We start from the raw sequence: 19,323 nt of genomic DNA on the forward strand, positions 1-19,323 counted from the left end.
TTTGGATATACATTAACTCCTAGTGTCTGCAGTTGCAACTGTAATGATCTTCGCTGAACCTCCCTGTACCGTGCAAAATGTATTGGCTTCAGCTGTCCCACAGTGATCCAAATTACTTCCTGTATTACAATAGGCAAAGTGCTGGTGTTTTAGACCTTAAGGTGTGATCAGCTCAGTAAGAGTGCTGGGTTACCATTGCCGTACTGGTCCTAATGATGTATCTGACTTCAGCTGTCCACCTTGGGGTAGCCAACAATGATAATTGATAGCATTTTAGTTTTTGTGTTATGGAATAATAATTAAGTATTTGGCTTGTCCCCATCAGTTTTGCTCTGTGTATTACTGACATGATGCAGTGGCCCCTGGTTGTGTGTGAAATGTTAATGTGGTGCCTGTGTTACAGCAACACCTTTGTACTGGAGTACTGTGGAGAGGTCCTGGATCACAAGGAGTTCAAGGCCCGAGTGAAGGAGTATGCACGTAGCAAGAACATTCACTACTACTTCATGGCCTTGAAGAACAATGAGGTGAGAGGCACCAACATCCAACTTTACAGTATTGCCATACAGAAGCCAGGCACTACAATTTAACACAGTAGTGCATATACCATGAATGCTCCCTTGTTATTTCATCAGAACTGGGCTAAAACAGCTGTTATGCTAGTTGAAGGGGTTTTGCAACTTGTTTTTTATTTCCAAAGCAACATTTGATATGTGTGAGGAATGGGCTCAACATATATAATAGTTTGTCTTTAGAAGGTCAGAGTAATGATATAAAATGTGTATTTATATTTTTTGTTTATTTTCTAATTTAATTTTAGCAATTTATAGATATACCACTTAAAGAAAAGCTCACAAACAAACCATAGGGGGTGGCATTGAGACCCACAAGCTGAAAAAAGGTGGTAAGAATGATGTTAAACTGTGCTTTTTTTTTTCTTTTTTGTTTTTTTTCTTGTTTTCCTATAGATCATTGATGCTACTCAAAAGGGAAACTGCTCACGGTTCATGAACCACAGCTGTGAACCAAACTGTGAAACTCAGAAGGTGAGTTGGGAGTGAATCTCTCCATGGATAAACAATATCAAAATATGGTAGCATAAGAACATACTTACAGAGTTCATAATTCCCAATCCCGGGTGGTTTATGATATTGCTAACCATAAATAACCCAAAATGACTGCTACTATGCACAATAGTCATCCAGGCTTTATTGATCACCCCAGGGCTCCGAGGAATTGCCTGGACTATACTGCCTTCCTTTTAGACTCTTCAAAATATATATATATATATATATATATATATATATATATATATATAACCGTGCTGGCTGATCAGGTTTCTCTTCTAAACAGAGCTACATAGTTTGGGCTATAGTTTTGATGATTTTATTAATCACTTTAACAAGAAAATCATTGGTATAAGAAATCTGATATCTAATAGTACGTTCAATTCATCTAATAACATTGACAAAACTCCGACCTTGGGTCCTGCCACATCAAAATAAACCTTTGAATCGTTTTCCTTGAGTAATCGACTAGATCTAACTAACCTAGTTATGCAGATAACATTCACTACATGTGCTTTAGCCCTACTCCTACCAAACTGTTAAAAGAAGTATTCTCTAGGTGTAATGCTACCTTTTTAAGTATTATCAGCAGGTACTTTCAACTGATATTGTTACCGACTCCTTTAAGGTTGCTGTAGTAAAACCATTGCTTAAAAAAACTACTATGGATCCAAAAGTTCTTTAACAATTTTAGGCCTATTTCCAATCTCTCATTTTTATCCAGTTTTAGAGAGAGTAGTAGCTTACCAACTTAACACATTTTCTTGCAGTACATAATAGATATATGACAGACTGCAATTAAAATAGTTGCAAATGCGAGCAGAAAATATTTTCGGCGACCTGTTTTTTTTTTTTAGGCTTGTCGCCGTTGGCGCCTTTACACATAAAGTGCCTTTTCCTTTAAAAACGAGTGAGAGAGAACGCCAACAAGCAGCAGTCACGTGAACGCACTGTGGTGAGTGCGTGCACATTTTGAGCTATGGCAGTATAAGAAGGACTGACTGACTACGAAGGAAGTGATTTCTTGAGATACAGTAAAAAATAAATAAAAAAAAATAGTACTAGAAGTTCTGTAACATACTAAACCATATTGAAAGCGAAGATATATAAATAAATAAATAACGGTGTCTGTTGCACGTGTCATTCAAAACGTGTTTCTAACTTTGTGAAAAATCTGAAGAAGGTTTGTGGGGGAAAAAATATAGCACAGGATTAAAAAAGAGTGAACTGCATTCTCCAATAAACCAATGTAGACTTTGATAATGCTGTAGTACGCAGATAACTTTCGAGTCGTCATGTCAAAAAGAAAAATATCAGATTTTTTCTCTCGTTCGTCAGCTGCGTCTAGCAGCAGTAGAACTACTACAGAAACTGCATTACTTACAGACTCTGTAAATATTGCGAGTCGAGAGTTTGCTGAAGATGATTTACCAGTATGGAACACATTCCACGTTCAGATGTTCCACAACCAGCTAAAAACCACATACAACAATATGTTTGTTATGGGAGCTAAAGGGGGGGTAGGTACTCTGTTGAAAAGTGAGTTTGGGCAGCATGTTCTCTCATTTCATTGCTTGCCCCATAGACTTGAATTGGCAATGTTAAGTACTCCAAAGATCAGTTTATGATGATTGAGAAGATGACCTTCTGCAGTTGGTGTGGAAAACATACAATTTCAGTCCAAAAAGTAGGTGTGAGTTGAAAGCCATTGGGGCCGAGTTAGGCTGCACAATTAGGACTCCTTCAGCTGTAAAGATACAGTCCTGGCTGCCACACATTTATCGGGCATTGTCTGTTTTTCTGCAGTCAAATCTTGCTACTGGGCAGGGACAGTATACTGCTGTTCATCGTCACATGGAGCATCTTGCAGCCACTTCTAAAAACAGACAATAAAGGAGGAGCAAAGCACATTGTACAGCAAATGGAAAACCTAGCTTTTGTGGGATTTTGTCATTGTTTGCATAGTCTCAAAGCTTAGCGTTACACTCCAGAAGAATAGTTTAACCCTTTGCGGTCCATTTATTCAGCGCGTCTCAGGCGCGTCAGGTCCAATTTATTTTCACATGCGCAGATTATTTTAGACACGCTGTTTTAATAGTATTTTTTTTCACAGTAAAACAGGTTTAAAAGGCACTGCATATCAACAGGACACTCAGTACTGCATCTCCAGCCCCGCCCCACCCCTTGTTCGCTGTATTTTTCACATACCTCTTCATAGTCGTGCATACCGATAAATCATCTCCTGATCACTTGTTTTATCCTCAAACTCCTCAATAATGCGATTCAAGTCATTATTTTATTACTATAACATCTCAAAAAGCTCAGCAAATGTCTGTGATATTCTTTGAGCGCTGGATGCAGAAGCAGCTATCTTGTTTGTTTATGTCCGTGTTATCTCTGTGGTGCCAGGGCTATCTTTGTGGCTCAGATACGCCCCTTTTTTTTCGGCTCCTATCAGTCTCACTCGGCCATTGAATTGTTTTCTTGGCTTTTTCTGGAGAAAAAACGACTAGAGACCTGTTTTTTACGTCTTTGTGATGATGTCGGACAGGGTCTGACATTACAATTTTCCCTTTCCGGTCCAATGTCCGACATAGGACCGCAAAGGGTTAATTGTTCCACAAGCTGTTGCAGCAGTTGAGAACTGTGTTTTGACTGTTAGGAGTTTGAATGGAGAATGCTTAAAACACTGGTCAAAGGTCAGTTTATGGATAAATTCTACATTGGTTTATGGGAGGTTATGCCAACAAAAGAGCCCTTTTGCACAGATTTCAAAAACCTTCTACATTTAGTGGAAATCATGCTTGTGCTGCTGATATCAGCTGCCCAACGTGAACAGGGATTTTCTGCACAAAACAGAATTAAATCCAAGCTACGCAACTCACTGAATGTGGGTACTGTTGAAGATCTTGTAAGAATCAGTGCAGTGGGCCCTTCACTTGAGCTTTTTGACCCAGAGCCTTGTGTAAAGCGCTGGCTTTCCTCAAGTAAAAGGAGACAAAGACCAAACTATACTGGCTGGCCAAGTGGTGCTGACATTTTAACTGTCGGTGACAATGGCTCAGATTCTGATGAATAAGAAGAAAAGAAGAAAGATAAATGTATATGGTTTACAGGATTGTTTTGTTTAAATTCCAACAAGGTCAGAACTGTAAAAGGAAAAATGTATTAAGTGCACTTATTGGAGTGGTAAATGACGTACTGTTATCGTTTAGATATGGGCTCATCCTCAGTTCTTATACTTCTTAATCTAACTGCAGCATTTGACACTATTGATCATCCTATTTTGATTGATCGTCTTGAGAATCTAGTAGAAATGTCTTGGTTTAAACCTTACCTTTCAAATAGGTTTCAATATGTTAAATTGAGGAAGATTCTTCTTTATCTGAAGTTGCATGTGGTGTCCTGCAGGGTTCCGTTTTTGGTCCAATTTAGTTTTCCTTGGGCGATATTGTCCGTAGACACGAGGTACGTTTTCATTGTTGTGCAGGTGATAACCAATTATATTTATCTCAAACCGGGGGACACCTCAGCTGAAAATACTCAGACTACCTGACTTCCTGACATTAAAGAATAAGTAACATGTTTCCGACAAATATAGCATTACACATTACAAGTGTTGCTACAACTGTTTAAATAACATATCTATAATTTTTCCTTTCATTGTTAAGATCCTGACAACTTTTTACACTTCTAACTTTTAAAGTTTGTTTCAAAGCTCTTTTCAAAATGGCTGTTCTAGTGCACTTGATAGTGTAAGGATTATTGCCCACATTGTCAAACAGGTAACACAGCAATAACGATCCATGATGTGGTATGGAAAAAGAAAAGCCAGAGCACTTAGTTTTTATTTATTTATTTATTTATTTATTTATTTATTAAATCGCTCTTCCTGCAGTGATTTTAGAGGACTGATCTCAAACCACAGTGCACTAAAGCGGCCATTTTGAAAAGAGCTTTGAAATGCATTAAAGTTAAGTGAAAAAAAAAAGTATTGCTTATTGTTACTTTTAATATTTATCAATGTTTTAGCTATGTAAAGCGCTTTGGGACGATTTATCGTGAGAGGTGCTATATAAATAATAGATTGATTTGAGATTTAAAAGAAGTGTATCAGGTGGGTTAAGGGTACACAAAGAGGATAAAACGGAACCCTCAGAACCTTGCATAAACACTATCATTGTGTAACCAACCTTCAATAATTTAATAATTGCCCCTGACACTTTCTTGCAGTCTGCTATGACCTCAGGGATACTCCTAAAACCTTGCATTATATTTGAATATACCCTCTTTCTAATAACTCTTGTTGTACATGTTCAGCAAAGAGGTTTTAATCTGTATTTTGACCCCTGATTCTAAGCCTCCACAACAAATCTGTGTGTTGTGTGTTTTTTCTGCAGTGGACTGTGAATGGACAGCTGCGAGTTGGGTTCTTCACTACTAAGTTGGTTCCAGCAGGAACTGAGCTCACTTTTGACTACCAGTTCCAGAGATATGGGTGAGTAAATTTCCCAGAACACGCTGACACACTATTCAAATATAGTGCTCACTTGTGATAAAACTGCCCTTTATACCACGGAAGGCAGCATAAAGGGATTGACAATTTTTTTTGTTAAATTACTTTAATAATGTTTATTAAAAACACTATTCTCAGCTCCCCAGCAATGTCTACGAAACTCATTTTTGACCCCTTTTTATCTTCCTCCTCAGTAAAGAGGCCCAGAAGTGTTTCTGCGGGGCAGCCAGCTGTCGCGGTTTCCTGGGTGGGGAAAACCGGGTCAGCGTCCGGGCTGCAGGAGGCAAGATGAAGAAGGAGCGGCCCCGCAAGAAAGACTCTGTGAGTTTTGCCTGCCTCGTTTTTAAATTATGCGCAAGGGATGTCACAAGGCTGTCGCACTGTCGGTATGGATGTTGTGCACCCTTGTGGAAGCCAGGAGATCCTGGTCTACATCTGCTCCCTACCCTACCAGACACAGCTCTGGTTTCCAGTCCCGAATCAGCCAGTGAATCACTGTGTCACCCTGGGAGTGGAAGGTCACTCAACCTCCTTGTATCTCCGTCCCACTGCAGCTATAAAACTAGATACCCCCCACTCACTGAAAGCAGGAAGAGGAATCTGTTTGGCTCTCATGGAGGGGGGTGTCATTGCAGTTTATGATGCGTTTATGCTGCAGTTGTTTTGTACAGATGTCTTGGCTGTGTTTTGTCTGACAGCTTTAAGCTGAAAGCCAAAAACAATGATTTTATCATTCTAGCTCAAGTGACCTTTTTGATCTTTGGGGATAATAATGGTGTAGAGGTGGTTATTTTTTTATATATAATATAGCAATTTTATCGACTGGTTTTCTGTGGCACCTTCACCAAGTGTATTAGTTAGGCTAAATGTTGCATGATATGCTACCCTTGATGTATTGTCTAGCTATAGGCGTGTGTTTGAAGATTATTATTCTACTTAACTTTTTCTATTCAACCTGCTGAAGTCTGTTTTGCACAAGGTTACAGCGTAACACCATTTGTTCCATTGTAATGTCACTTTAGGATTAAATGTATTTCTCTTTGGCACTAAGTTAATAATCCCTAGAATTATGTATACAAGCATCTGACCTAGGATAACTTTTCTCCTAACACCGTGACACCTTGTTTAGAGCAATTGCCATGCTGAATTAGCATGTGTTTGGAAATGCCAATAGCAATCAGGGGTGTGCAGTTCATATCGCCCTACGCCCGGGACAACAAGATTTGTGTGAGGGACAACAAGTTTTACTGTTATACTTTGCCCGTCAGACAAGTAGTTCATACAAATGAACATTTAAAAAAAAAAAAAAAAAAAAAAAAAAAAAAAAAAGTGCAACTAAACTTCAAAGCAAAAATATATACAGAGTACACAAATACACATCCTTTTAATTCACAAACACTCACAGTAACAGAAGTATTTAAATTAATGCAACAATACTATTCAATTGCCTTTTGTCTGCTGTAAGAGCCCAGTAAAGTTAGCCCGCCAGCTCTTGGGTGAATATTTAACATAACAAAAATGACAAAAACCTTTAAATTATTTTATATGTAACGGTTTAGCAATTGTATTTATTTATTTTTTTAAAAAGCTACTTAAATTTGGTGGTTGGCAGTTGGTTTGTAAAGCTATAGATTGACTTACAGTAAAAACCTTTGTACAAGACTATTTTCTAGGTATTTTTAGGGGGTCCTAAAAAGGGGGGAGTGACATATACACCGGTGTGACCTATAGACTTTTTCCTGAAAATTGTTGTCTCAAAAGGGGAGGGGGGGTGACTTGTACACTGTTTTTTACGGTAATTATTTTTAATACAACTTTGAAATTACTCCATAGCATTGAACTGTTACTAAACTACTACCTTCTCCTAATTCTGACTCGACTCTGCTGAGTACCCTCAGTCTCCCACTGAAACGCCGGCAAAAAATGATTTATCTTTATCCAATGGCCATATAGAAAACCAAAACGTATTAAACAACCAATCCTTTAACCCTTCCGCTCCGGGAAACATTCTACCTGTTTGAGGTCTGTTTGACATAACGTGACTTTCGGCTTGTGTATCAGGACAAATATCCACCGAAAGTATACCGTATTATACCTTTCTACACAGCTGAGCATCTGAAGATTATTAAGAGAATAACATTTTCACTCTATGATGAAATATACCCTATGATGACCTAGTTTGAATGTAAAAAAATAAGTTTTAAAATTTACTCAAATTCATTTTTCTTCAGAAATGACCATAAATGTCTCCTACCTGAAAGTCTGACGTAGTTTGAATTTTTCAAGTTTAATTATTATTTTTGTTTGTGTCATGCACAAAGATTAGATGGGCTCAGTTTTGTTTGGACTAAATTACGTTTCCTTTATTTGATTTCCTGAAGCAAAAATTATTATTAATCACTAATTGATTGTGTTCATTTTTTAATAAAAGCAAAATCCTGGAAGTGATATTTGTGTGTGTTTTGCGGGACGGTGAAGGGGCAAGTAAACTAAGGAGGACAGTAGATTTTTCTAGCATTTTGTTCCTTGGACAAGAATATTTGTTGTTGTTGTTGTTGTTGAAGAATATAATTTAATTAATTTAATTGCACACCCCTGCTAATACATTGATACCTCTATGCTTCAATATGTAATCAGTCAATCCTGTACATTTTTGGAGCCAACTTTTTTCCATGCACATATCTTTTGGAGAGAGAAAGAGTGACATGAGTTAGTGACACTGACTGTGTGCTGTGCATTTTGAGCTTCTCTGTGCTAGAGGGATGATTTAAATTATTGGCTAAAAATGATCATTTAAAGGTATACGACCACTTCAGATCACATAGCCACTGTACATTTCAATGTGCTCTGTCCCCAAATTTTATAATTTAACCCGCAATGACCATTAATAAATAAAATTCTATCAGGGGCTCCCGAGTGGCGCATCCAGTAAAGGCGCTCCTCGCAGGATGTGCCCTATAGCCTGGAGATCGCTGGTTCGAATCCAGGCTATGTCACAGCTGACCGTGACCGAGAGTTCCTAGGGGGCGGCGCACAATTGGCTGAGCGCTGCCCGGGTAGGGAGGGCTTAGGGGAATCCACGGCTCACCGCGCATCAGCGACCCCTGTGGCCGATAGGGCGCCTGTGGCTCTGCAGCGGAGCCGACAGATCTGTATTGTCCTCCGGCACTATAGGTCTGGTAGCATTGCTGTGGATCTGCAGTGCGAAAAATGACGGCTTGGAAGGAGCACGTTTCGGAGGACGCGTGTTTCAGCCTCCGTTTCCTGAGTCGGCGGAGGGGTTGCGAGCGGTGAGCCGGGGATACAGATAATAATTGGGCATGCTAAATTGGGGTGAAAACCGGGGTAAAAATAATTGGCGACGACTAAATTTATAAAAAAAAAAAAAAAATAATAATTCTATCAAGCTGTCTTGTATTTTTATTTTTTTATTAGAGTAAGCAAATGTATATAATTATACCTTATAATTAGTAAATGGTGTTGTACCCATTAAGCCCATTTAGGTGATAATCAAAATTTAACCGATTTTAAAACATGTATTTTAAAGTCAAGTAAAACCAACCAAAGTCATCTGCAGCATTATTTTATTTTAATTTCTAATTTACACAGGATGAGTTAACTACAGTCAGAACTACAGTTCAGGCCCTCACATATTGGAGGCATGTCACCTCTCAAGAAGGCATTATCACCAACCTATCTATCACTGCTAGCCAGGAAGTTTAGGATTGACAGAAAGTCACTTAGACAGAGAGTTACCGAAAAGGTCAAGGTTGAGGGACATCAAGGACCTGAGGTTCATGTAACTGCAGCAGTAGGGTGTGAAATTTCTAGCTTTCTCCAGGTAGCATAATTTGCAAACCTTAACAGTAATTCATAGGCTTAGTTCATCTTTGATATTACAGCAGGCCTGTAGGTCAAAATTAGCCATAAGCAGTGCTTTTTAGACTACATATCAGTGTAGGTCAAGTGCTTGTTTTATGGCATTTTTTTATATATCATGCAGGTTCTAGCACAGTGGGGTTTGGGGTTTACTAAAGATGACCACCTATATGTTGTAGAAGAATATATTAAGTCCAACAACATTGAAACTCTGTTTACCAACCAGAGACCTGGATGGAAGTGGTGTGCCAGTTCATGAGAGATCGCATCCATTTGTGTGCCCAGTATCTATAAAGGGACTAAATCGATGTAACCCAATGTATAAAAAAAAAAAAGGTAGGCCTACAATGTAAGCGAATAGACTGTTTAGGCCTACATTTTTTTGAACATTGTTTTATATTAAAATTTTACTAAACACAATAATATTGGTACATGTATATATAAAATCTGTTTGTATTTTATTTTTTAAAAACATGTAATATTGGTACATGTATATATAAAATCTGTTTGTATTTTATTTTTAAAAAACATGTAGTAATATGCAGTGTGTAAAAGGAAATACATTATTCATATTTTAAAAATAATTCTGAAATGCAGCCTTTTAAAAAGAGGAAACAAAAAACATTGGGCATAATAGGAACACACGTGAGCTTAAATGGTATATGATGTCCCTATTAACACGAGAACGACCGCGTGACTAGTCAATTTAACCGCCGTATTGAAAACAACATAAATATTATAATGAAAGGACAAACAATTGAATATAAGTTTTATTCAGAAACGTCATATAAAGCATCTACACAACCGAAGCATTGTAAATAAACACACATTTGAACAGAAATGTGTTTATATATGGACATATTGCATAAAGCGCAACCTCAAAAACAATAAAAAAAAAATGAAATAAACAAATGTTTGAAAATACATTTGTGTATATCATGTACATACAAAACTGTACAACTGAAACAATGTAAATAAATATCCCTGCCTTTGTCTTTGTACATTTGGCACAGCTATCAACAGTAACCCAGGCTTCTGGCACTAAATGCTCCACAGGCATATACTAGTTCAATGAAAGCTTAATTCATCCAAAGGCATTGACCAGGAATCATATTGTAGTTGTCGGTGGGCTCGTGCTTCAGTTCAACGTTGTATGTGGTGAAGCATATGCATGTCAATCAATAGGCGAAAAGCACTCAGTGCACGCTCATCAATGTTGCGTTTTGCATATGCCGTGGGACCTGGAACTTCCCTCAAAATATTATGTTCACCCCTTCCCTTCTACCTGCAGCTTCAACACCAGGATTTATATTGTTCCAAACAGTGCCATCATTACCAACCTCTTGAGTGCCAGGTGGTGCTGATGCTACCGAAGGAGAAGCGACTGGATCAGGTGCAGGGGTTGATGCAGGTGAAGTGGCTGGCATCCTTGCAGGGGCTGCCACAGGATTACATCTTCTCCCACAGGATCTCCTGTGCCCTCGGTGTCAGTGCTGCTAGAAGATTCATCTTCACAAACCCAGTCTGCTTCAGAGCCAGATTCATCATTGTCCGTCTCTGCTGCATCAGAATCGTTGTTTGGTAAACTTTGCAGTAATTCCAAACACTGCTTTGCTGTCCTGCGTCTTCAGCGATCCATTTTCAATGTGTATTGGGGTAACAATGAATTTCTTAGAAAAATGAGTGACTTGAATAGGAACCAGGGTGCCGTGAGCTGTCAAGGCTGATTGATGAGCTATCAGGAGGCTCATTGAAATGATATAATCAAACTTCAATACATGGCGGCAAGTCCTGACTGCTAAATACAAATAATATTGCAACATTTAATTGTTGTTATAATATGTTTTATGTGTAATAGTCAATTTGACCGCTCCTGGTCGAAATAGGTATGATAGTATTTTATCTCCTTAATTTTTGCAGCTATGCGATTCTTTCTTTGTCAGTGTAATTAGTACATATATTTAGGAAGTCAGGAAAACACAGCTCTCTATCTTAAACACACACACCGCAATTTTAAATTAAAATTCCAAAAACTGTCAAAATAACCGCCTTGGTCATTCTAGGGTTAAGACCAGTCCAGATTTAGCTCATATTCTGAATTTTCTTTTTTGATCAAAAATAATATTAGTTTTATATAAAGTCATGAAAACAGCAAATTAAAGATTATTTTTTCATTTACACCACTCTGGCAGAAAATCTGAGCTACATATCTAAAAACGGTGAGAAACACTGCAATATGTAAACGTGAGGATTTGACGCGGAAGCCGTTGGCCCCTGTGTGAATTCAACTTGATTTACATAAAAAGATACTTTCAAACTGGATTTGATGGGCTTAAAAGGTACACTTACCCAAGTATCACCTGAGCCATGCTTTATTTGCTGTTCAGTTAGGGACAGAAGTCAGGGTGTTGTATAATAATTAATAATAATAATTGGGACCCTACCAAATTCAGGGTACATTTTCGTAAATTTCACGGTCATAACATTTTAAAAATCTTAAATTTCATGGTGGTGTAAAAGTATGAAAATGGCAAAGTATAAACATTTTAAAACCCTGAAGTTAACAAAAGCAGAAGTTAGAAACGCTAAAAGAAAATAAAATTGAAATCCAGAGGATCTCTCTATGATTGTTGCGTTTCTGTTATTAATATAATATCTTTCTTTTTTTTTTATATCGACTTTCATAGTGGACCACCATCACAAAGTGCTTTACAGTGGTAGGCTGTGAACTGTGCATTATATGCAGAGTCACTTACAATAGGACATTGATTTAACATCTCATCCATAGGATGGAGCACAAGGAGGTGAATTGACTTGCTCAGGGTCACACACAGTGAGTCAGTCAGTGGCAGAGGTGGGATTTGAACTGATGACCTTCTGGTCACAAGCCCTGGACTTTAACCACTGGACCACACTGCCTCAGTGTTATTATTTAAAAAAAACGGGTCTGTAGCTGGACAACATATCCAGAGACTGAAAAAATATAACGTGAAGTCTCTGGAATTACTGACATTTTATTTATTTTTTTGTTCTGCTGTGTTTTTATGTATTGTTCTGCTCATACTACTACTACTTGTCATATATTTGGCTTCCAAATTATTTTTACATGATTTCCTGCAGTAATGATTATAGCCCTTTTTGATTTATTTTGGACACATTTTAAAATGTAGGTCTAATTTGACTCACCTGACGGTACTATCATTTGAGATCCGTAGGTCATGCTAAACCCACCCGAATGCCCGCGTCTTCCAATCAGTGAGTAGAGCCCAGTTATTGGCTGTTGTCAAGTGTCAATCAATAAATCCTGTCCTGTTCATGATGAGCTTTCTTTTTTAAATTGAAACAAGCTAACAGTCGCATCAGGAACCTGTAACGGTACATATAACTGCATTGGATTTTACTATAGGGTAAAAGTACACACAAAGAAACAGATTTCATGGGGGAGACTAGATTTCATGGTCCGTGATGCCTTTTTCGCGGCCATGAATTTGGTAGTACCTGAATAATAATGGATAATATTGAGCTTAAAAATGTTATTGTTCGAACCCTATGCTGTCCCCTGCAGGTGGACGAAGAGCTAGAAGCCTTACTGGAGAATGGAGACGGGCTGTCAGACGAGAAGCAGGTGCTGTCTCTGTGCCGGCTCATGGTGAGAGTGGAGACGATGGAGCAGAAACTCATCTGCCTTAAACTCATACAGGTGAGTCAGCCAGAACTGTGCATTGAATGCACTGCAAGAAACGTGTGAGTGATGGGGAAAGGTGTGTAGCTTTTTATACAAATGTTAAGAAATCTGGCATCAAATAACTTTTCATATTCGATGCTACTGCTGTGTGAATTATTTATTTATTTATTTTGAAGTGGATGTCATTCTATCTTGCAGTCATTCAGATCCAGTGACCTGGTGAATTGCATCGTTTACATCGCATTAAACATATAAGCTTGATCTAAGGAAATTAATTCTCTGAATTAAGATGTCAATTATAGGTTGAAACATATTTTCCATACTTTGTTATATAAACAGAATACTCTCAATGTTTGTAGAGCGTAGTGGTTATTCCACTCCTGAGGTAGCCCACACCACCAAAAGGGATTAACTACAGTACCCCATTATACATACATGGTGTATTTTTGTGCATATATAATATAAAAAATAGTAAACGAAGCCTAACGGCTGAGGCTTACTTTTCACCCTACACACCGGCAAGACAGACACTGAACTGAATTTTTGTTGCACTTGTGTGCACTTTTTATTATTTACAACAAATAATCAAAACCAGTAAAACAAAACCAAAACACGTATCACAGTACCTTGTTGCTTTAAATCTCTTCAGCAGTCCCGCTCGGACTACAATTTTTTCTCCTCCCTCTCTCTGCCACACATCCTCCCCCTTATGCAAAGCACACAGCCATTCCAAGCCCCCCCCCCCCCCCCCCCCCCCCGCCAAAAGATACACCCACCCTAACAATCGGGTGTACAAAAGTAAGAAGATCACAAAGGGCAATGATGAAGTGGACACAGTATTTAATTTATCTGATTTAAAACATTAACATCTTCACAGAAAGCATTACTATGCAAAGGGCTTAAGTTTGTTCCGGCAAGAAGATACATAAATAAGGATAAGTTAATAACAGAATAAAAAAAATGGGAAAGATGAATGAGGTAAGCGGAATACTTTTATAATGACACACACACGGAATCGATTAAAAGAAGCACCATTGGACTCCTCCAGGGGGAAGAAACAAATGGTTAGACATGTATATTGAAGTAGTTAGAAATGAAATAATAACAGACCTTAGAAGTAAAGGTAAACTAAATTTAACCACAAATGAAGAAGCGCTAAAGGAATTACTAAAGGATGACAGCATCATTATAAGACCAGCAGATAAAGGTTCTGGGGTGGGTTTGGTTCATCTTACATACAAAGCTTAACATGACCAATGGAATAGTCCAATGAATTATATATTTTTATACTAATATTGCAAATCAGTTTTTACAGCAGTTATGTGATGCATTTGTAAAGTATTCTTCCCTTCAACTTTTTGTTGTATTATTATTCCACATCATTGCACAGACTACACACAAGTAAACTGAAAATTCAAATACACTGTCTATTAATCAGAAGTCTATGTGTAAGTGTATAATATATTTAAAATGTGATCATACTTGGAAATGTTTGCTTTAATAATAAAGGATGTTGCAAATACTAAGATGGTTTGCAAACCTAATTGTATATGTATACAGATATTTTAACTCCGCATTCCAGTAAAAAAAATAATGGAAATTAAAAACTAAAAACTACGTTTTAAGTGACAGTAAGAGCTAACAAAACCGAAAAAGACAGGACATTGTCAGGTAAGACCGCCACTGCGCTCTTACTTCACCCATGTTCTCACAAGACTTTCCAGCACACACTGCTTAACTGGTACAGTAGGTGGGTTCACTTCAGACAACATAGGTAATCACCACCACTGAGCAGGTCAGTGGGTTGCTGAGGATTCAAAAGTTCTCAGAAACAGCCCAATACAGTAGATATCCTTTAGAAGTTTTGAAGAGTCACTGTCATTTGTGATTAAAACCAAAACTGTAGTAATGACTGCTGACTGTGACATTTGTTTTAATGTCTTAATTTTTGGAAGTATTCCAGTGAAATTGTGTACTATTCATTATGAACAACATTACACAACTATGTGTAATTTCCAATACAAAGATGACCATTCTGTGGCAATCTACATACACCTTCAAGGTGTGTCCATTAAACCAACTAAACCAACAAAAAACAATGCTATAAACATTAATCTCTTCAGTTACAAATCAGGAAAACAACCCGATGATTGACACTTTTATGTCCTTTCAATGATCTCATTACTATGCCACACAAACATCAAATTTATTTTCCAGCATAATAAACACGAGCATGGCTTTTCTCAACAAAATAAATACAAATAGCTGAAAGGGTTGAAAACAAAGGTTACTGTTAGACATTTTTGTATACTTGGAAAAAGAAACTACAGAAGAAATACATTGTCTCACTTCAGATGTGTTTATATTCGAATTGTTGTTATTATCTTTTACAATTCACATATGAATGGTTTGTCCCAAAGAACAGTGATCTTTCTTAACTTCCTGAGCAGTGGTTCACAACCCTGGTCATGGGGACCCCTTGTGTTTGCTGGTTTTTGTTTCAGCCGAGCTCTCAGTTAATTAAATGAAAACTCATTTGAACTAACAATTTGGTTAATCACATTTTTAAACTATTCTTCAGCTTATAAGAAGTTGGAGATTTCAAGTTCTGTTCAATTTCATACATAATTTTAAATCTCCTTCTCTTTCAAGTCATTCAACAGCTTTGATTAGGCCAATTGTTAGTTTAATTGAGTGTTAAATAAACAAATTGAGTTGGGGGGGAAAAAAAGTAACAGCACACATGGGGTCACCAGGACCAGGATTGAGAACCACTGTTCTAAGGCATATTAGGCTGTTTCAGAGAACATTTGAATCCTCAGCAACCCACTGAGGAGTGGTGTTGGTGCCCAGTGATGGTGACTACGTATGTTGTCTGAAGTGAACCCATCTACTGTACCAGTTAAGCAGTGTGTGCTGGAAAGCCTTGTGAGAACATGGGTGAAGTAAGAGCGCAGTGGCGGTCTTACCTGACAATTTCCCATCTTTTTCGGGTTTGTCAGCTCTTACTGTCACTTAAAACTTAGTTTTTTGTTTAATATATATACCGAGCATAAAAGAAACTTATCACTATTATAACACATTTCTTTTCAGGAAAAAAATAAGGTATATAAATGATTTTTGGTTTCTTTTTAATCACTCAATCATTCATCCTTGACCATGACACGCTTGAGTGACTATGACTGAAGCATATGCACTTAATCACTAATTAGTGAGACAGTTGATTGGACATTGGATATGGTGTGATTTCAGCTGTTGAATTGCAAGCTTGAATAAAAGCAATAAAGGAAATCATAGAAAAAAAACAATATGCCACGTCTGTCAAGAGAGCAGCGCCTTCATGCAATCGGCATGTTGGAGGCTGGACTAGGGCAGCATACTGTTGCTCGCCGTCTTGGGTGCTCACAGCCAGCAATTTCAAACCAGGCGAGACGGTATAACCAGACACACTCAATGACAGGCCACAAACTGGTAGACCAAGAGTCACAACACCTGCCCAAGATATATATTCATATTCACCTGTATGACTGGTGTAAATATCATCTTTCTACAGAACACCCAGAACCCAACCTGTCTGAAGCTGTTCCTGGATCACCACGGGCTTTCCCTGCTGTGGATCTTCATGGTAGAGCTGGGAGAGGGGAAGGGCAACTCCAGCAACAACATGAAACTGCAAATGGAGGTGAGGGAGAGGGAGGTGGTGAATGAGTGCCAAGAATCTGTACAGAAATACTGAAAACACATACACATTAACACATGCAGAAAGAAAACATGCAAATATACTAATGTTCCAATATACACTGCCGTCTGGTGGTTTCAATAGTTTTTCTACAACATGTCTTGTAAGAAAACCGTATATCGGTGATACTGTTTTGTGTGTCTTTTACCATTCCAATCTGGTGCTGAATTAAATAGATTCAAACCATTGTAAGGTTTAATTGAATAATTAATAACATGGTTGGCACAAGATCATTGGCTGGAATGCTAGTACCACACGTAAGGACCACTGCCCTACATTTTGCGTGCCTTGTCTTTTTCTTTTGTTCGTTCGTAAGTTCTTGTTGTTGTTCATTCCCCTCGAGTCATGTATTCTGTCCCGACGGTGTTTTAGTTCATTGTGTTTTTTTAATATATTTTAAATAAAGCATCCTAATCTTTTTTGTAGATAATAAAGAGCCTTGAGGTGCTTCCAATATCCACTAAGAACATGCTGGAGGAGAGTAAAGTCCTGCACTTCATCCAGCGCTGGGCCCAGACCAAGACTCTGCTGCCCCACGTGATCGAGCTGGACGGCTACTCCAGCGAGAACACGTCGCGCGCCCAGACTCCCCTCAACACCCCTGATGGCGCGGGTTGCAGCAAGCCCACCCAGGAGCTGGACACAGAGACGCCCAAGAGGGCTGTCTACCGGCGCCTTAAGATCATCAGTGAGAACAGCATGGACAGCACGCTTTCTGATGCCAGCAAGGCCTCAGACGGGGAGCTGGAGGCCAAGGAGGGCAAGGAAGAGGATGAGGAGGAAGAGGAGGAGGAGGAAGCAGACTCCTCACAGGCAGACCTAGCTGAGAGCCAGCCCTGTGAAAGCCAGTCCTCTGAGAGCAGAGAGTCCCAAGACAACAGCATACAGCCCCCAGACAATGCAGATGAGTCCCAGGTTGAGCCACAGATCGAGCCCCGGGCTGAGGGAGACTCGCAGGCCGTGAGTGTGGAAAATAGTACAGAGAGTGAAGACATTGGGGACTTTAGGACTGAGAATGGAGAAGCCCTGGCTCCATGTGGAGAGGCCAGGGACAATGAGAAATCCAGGGCTGAGAGTGGGGTCCCACAGGAAAGGGAGGAGGAGGAGAAGGAAGAAGTGCAGGCTAGCGTCCATCCAGACGAACCTGGAGGAGGGGATCCCTACACCGAGTCTGAAGCTACCCAGCCCGGGAGTCTTTGCCATCAGGCAGAGCTGAAGGAGCAGCCCCAGGCTGAAGATCCTGAGGCCGGGCTGAAGCTGGAGGAGTCGATGGCTGTGGAGACGCCGTCTCAGGACGAGGAGGAGGGGGTGTCTGACGCAGAGAGTGAGCGCAGCCAGGAGCCCCCCCACAAGATCACAGACATTAGCGAGATGGCCTCCAGACTGCTGGACAATTGGAAGGATCTGAAGGTAATAATGTTAGGGAATCATTTTTAAACCCCCATTGCATAGCAGTTTGAACCATTCTGGGTTTTCCTGTGAGCCTTAATTATAACCTGTACATAAGATGTATGCTTTGTGTAATTAAACTCAAGCATGTGTAATTCAGCTGGCACTAAAAGCTGCTATACAGAGTTTTAAGTGATACTCTAAACCTGTTGTAGTGTTTCTCTTTCAAGTACAAAATGTAACCATTACCTAATGAGTGTTTACCTCCTAAAGAAACCTGAAATATTGTATATCAAAGCTACACGCAGGCCTGTGACGCAGTCATGTCTCGCCCCCAAGGGCATTATTATTATTATTATTATTATTATTATTATTATTATTATTATTATTATTATTATTATTGTTTGTTTATTTAGCAGACGCCTCTATCCAAGGCGACTTACAGAGACTAGTGTGTGTGAACTATGCATCAGCTGCAGAGTCACTTACAATTACGTCTCACCCGAAAGACGGAGCACAAGGAGGTTAAGTGACTTGCTCAGGGTCAAACAATGAGTCAGTGGTGGAGGTGTGATTTGAACCGGGGACCTCCTGGTTACAAGCCCTTTTCTTTAACCACTGGACCACAGAGCCTCCTCATGAAGATGCTGCAAAATGATCTATCAATCTATCGTGGCGCTGTATGTAATGTGAGGGGGGCACAGGGGGTGTGGAACCCCCCCTTGGCAGGGTCTCCATATAAATCTTTTGGCACTGCTGTCAGTTTATCTGGCCTTGCAGATTTTTTTGCAGGAGGTACAAAGGAATACACGTGCTTGTCCGTACAGACAACACTACAGTGGTGGCTTACATAAACTACCAGGTCGGCCTCAGGTCAGCCTCAGGTCTCCCAGTCCCAGTCTCAATCGTGTAGCCCACACGCTTTTGTTCTGGGCGCACGAGAACCTCCTCACACTACGGGCAGTACATCTGCCCGGGGTGACAAACTGGGTGACGGACCTCAGAGTGGAGGCTACACCCCGAATTGGTGAGCCTCATTTGGGAGGGT

At 39.3% G+C, this 19,323-nt stretch overlaps 1 protein-coding gene across 6 annotated transcripts in view; it reads left to right on the forward strand.

Annotated features, from left to right (window-relative positions):
* The window catches only part of LOC117394754 (histone-lysine N-methyltransferase SETD2-like), a 131,938-nt gene that overhangs the window by 75,426 nt on the left and 37,189 nt on the right, over positions 1-19,323 (forward strand). For all 6 annotated transcript variants that reach the window (XM_033993275.3, XM_033993274.3, XM_033993273.3 and 3 more), the window contains 7 exons: positions 404-527; positions 969-1,046; positions 5,468-5,565; positions 5,778-5,904; positions 13,028-13,162; positions 16,701-16,829; positions 17,313-18,296. In XM_033993275.3, coding sequence (XP_033849166.2) covers positions 404-527; positions 969-1,046; positions 5,468-5,565; positions 5,778-5,904; positions 13,028-13,162; positions 16,701-16,829; positions 17,313-18,296 — 1,675 coding nt within the window. The remainder of the gene's footprint in view (positions 1-403; positions 528-968; positions 1,047-5,467; positions 5,566-5,777; positions 5,905-13,027; positions 13,163-16,700; positions 16,830-17,312; positions 18,297-19,323) is intronic.

This window comes from Acipenser ruthenus, chromosome 3 (genome assembly GCF_902713425.1).
Source record: "Acipenser ruthenus chromosome 3, fAciRut3.2 maternal haplotype, whole genome shotgun sequence".
Lineage (NCBI taxonomy): Eukaryota > Metazoa > Chordata > Actinopteri > Acipenseriformes > Acipenseridae > Acipenser > Acipenser ruthenus.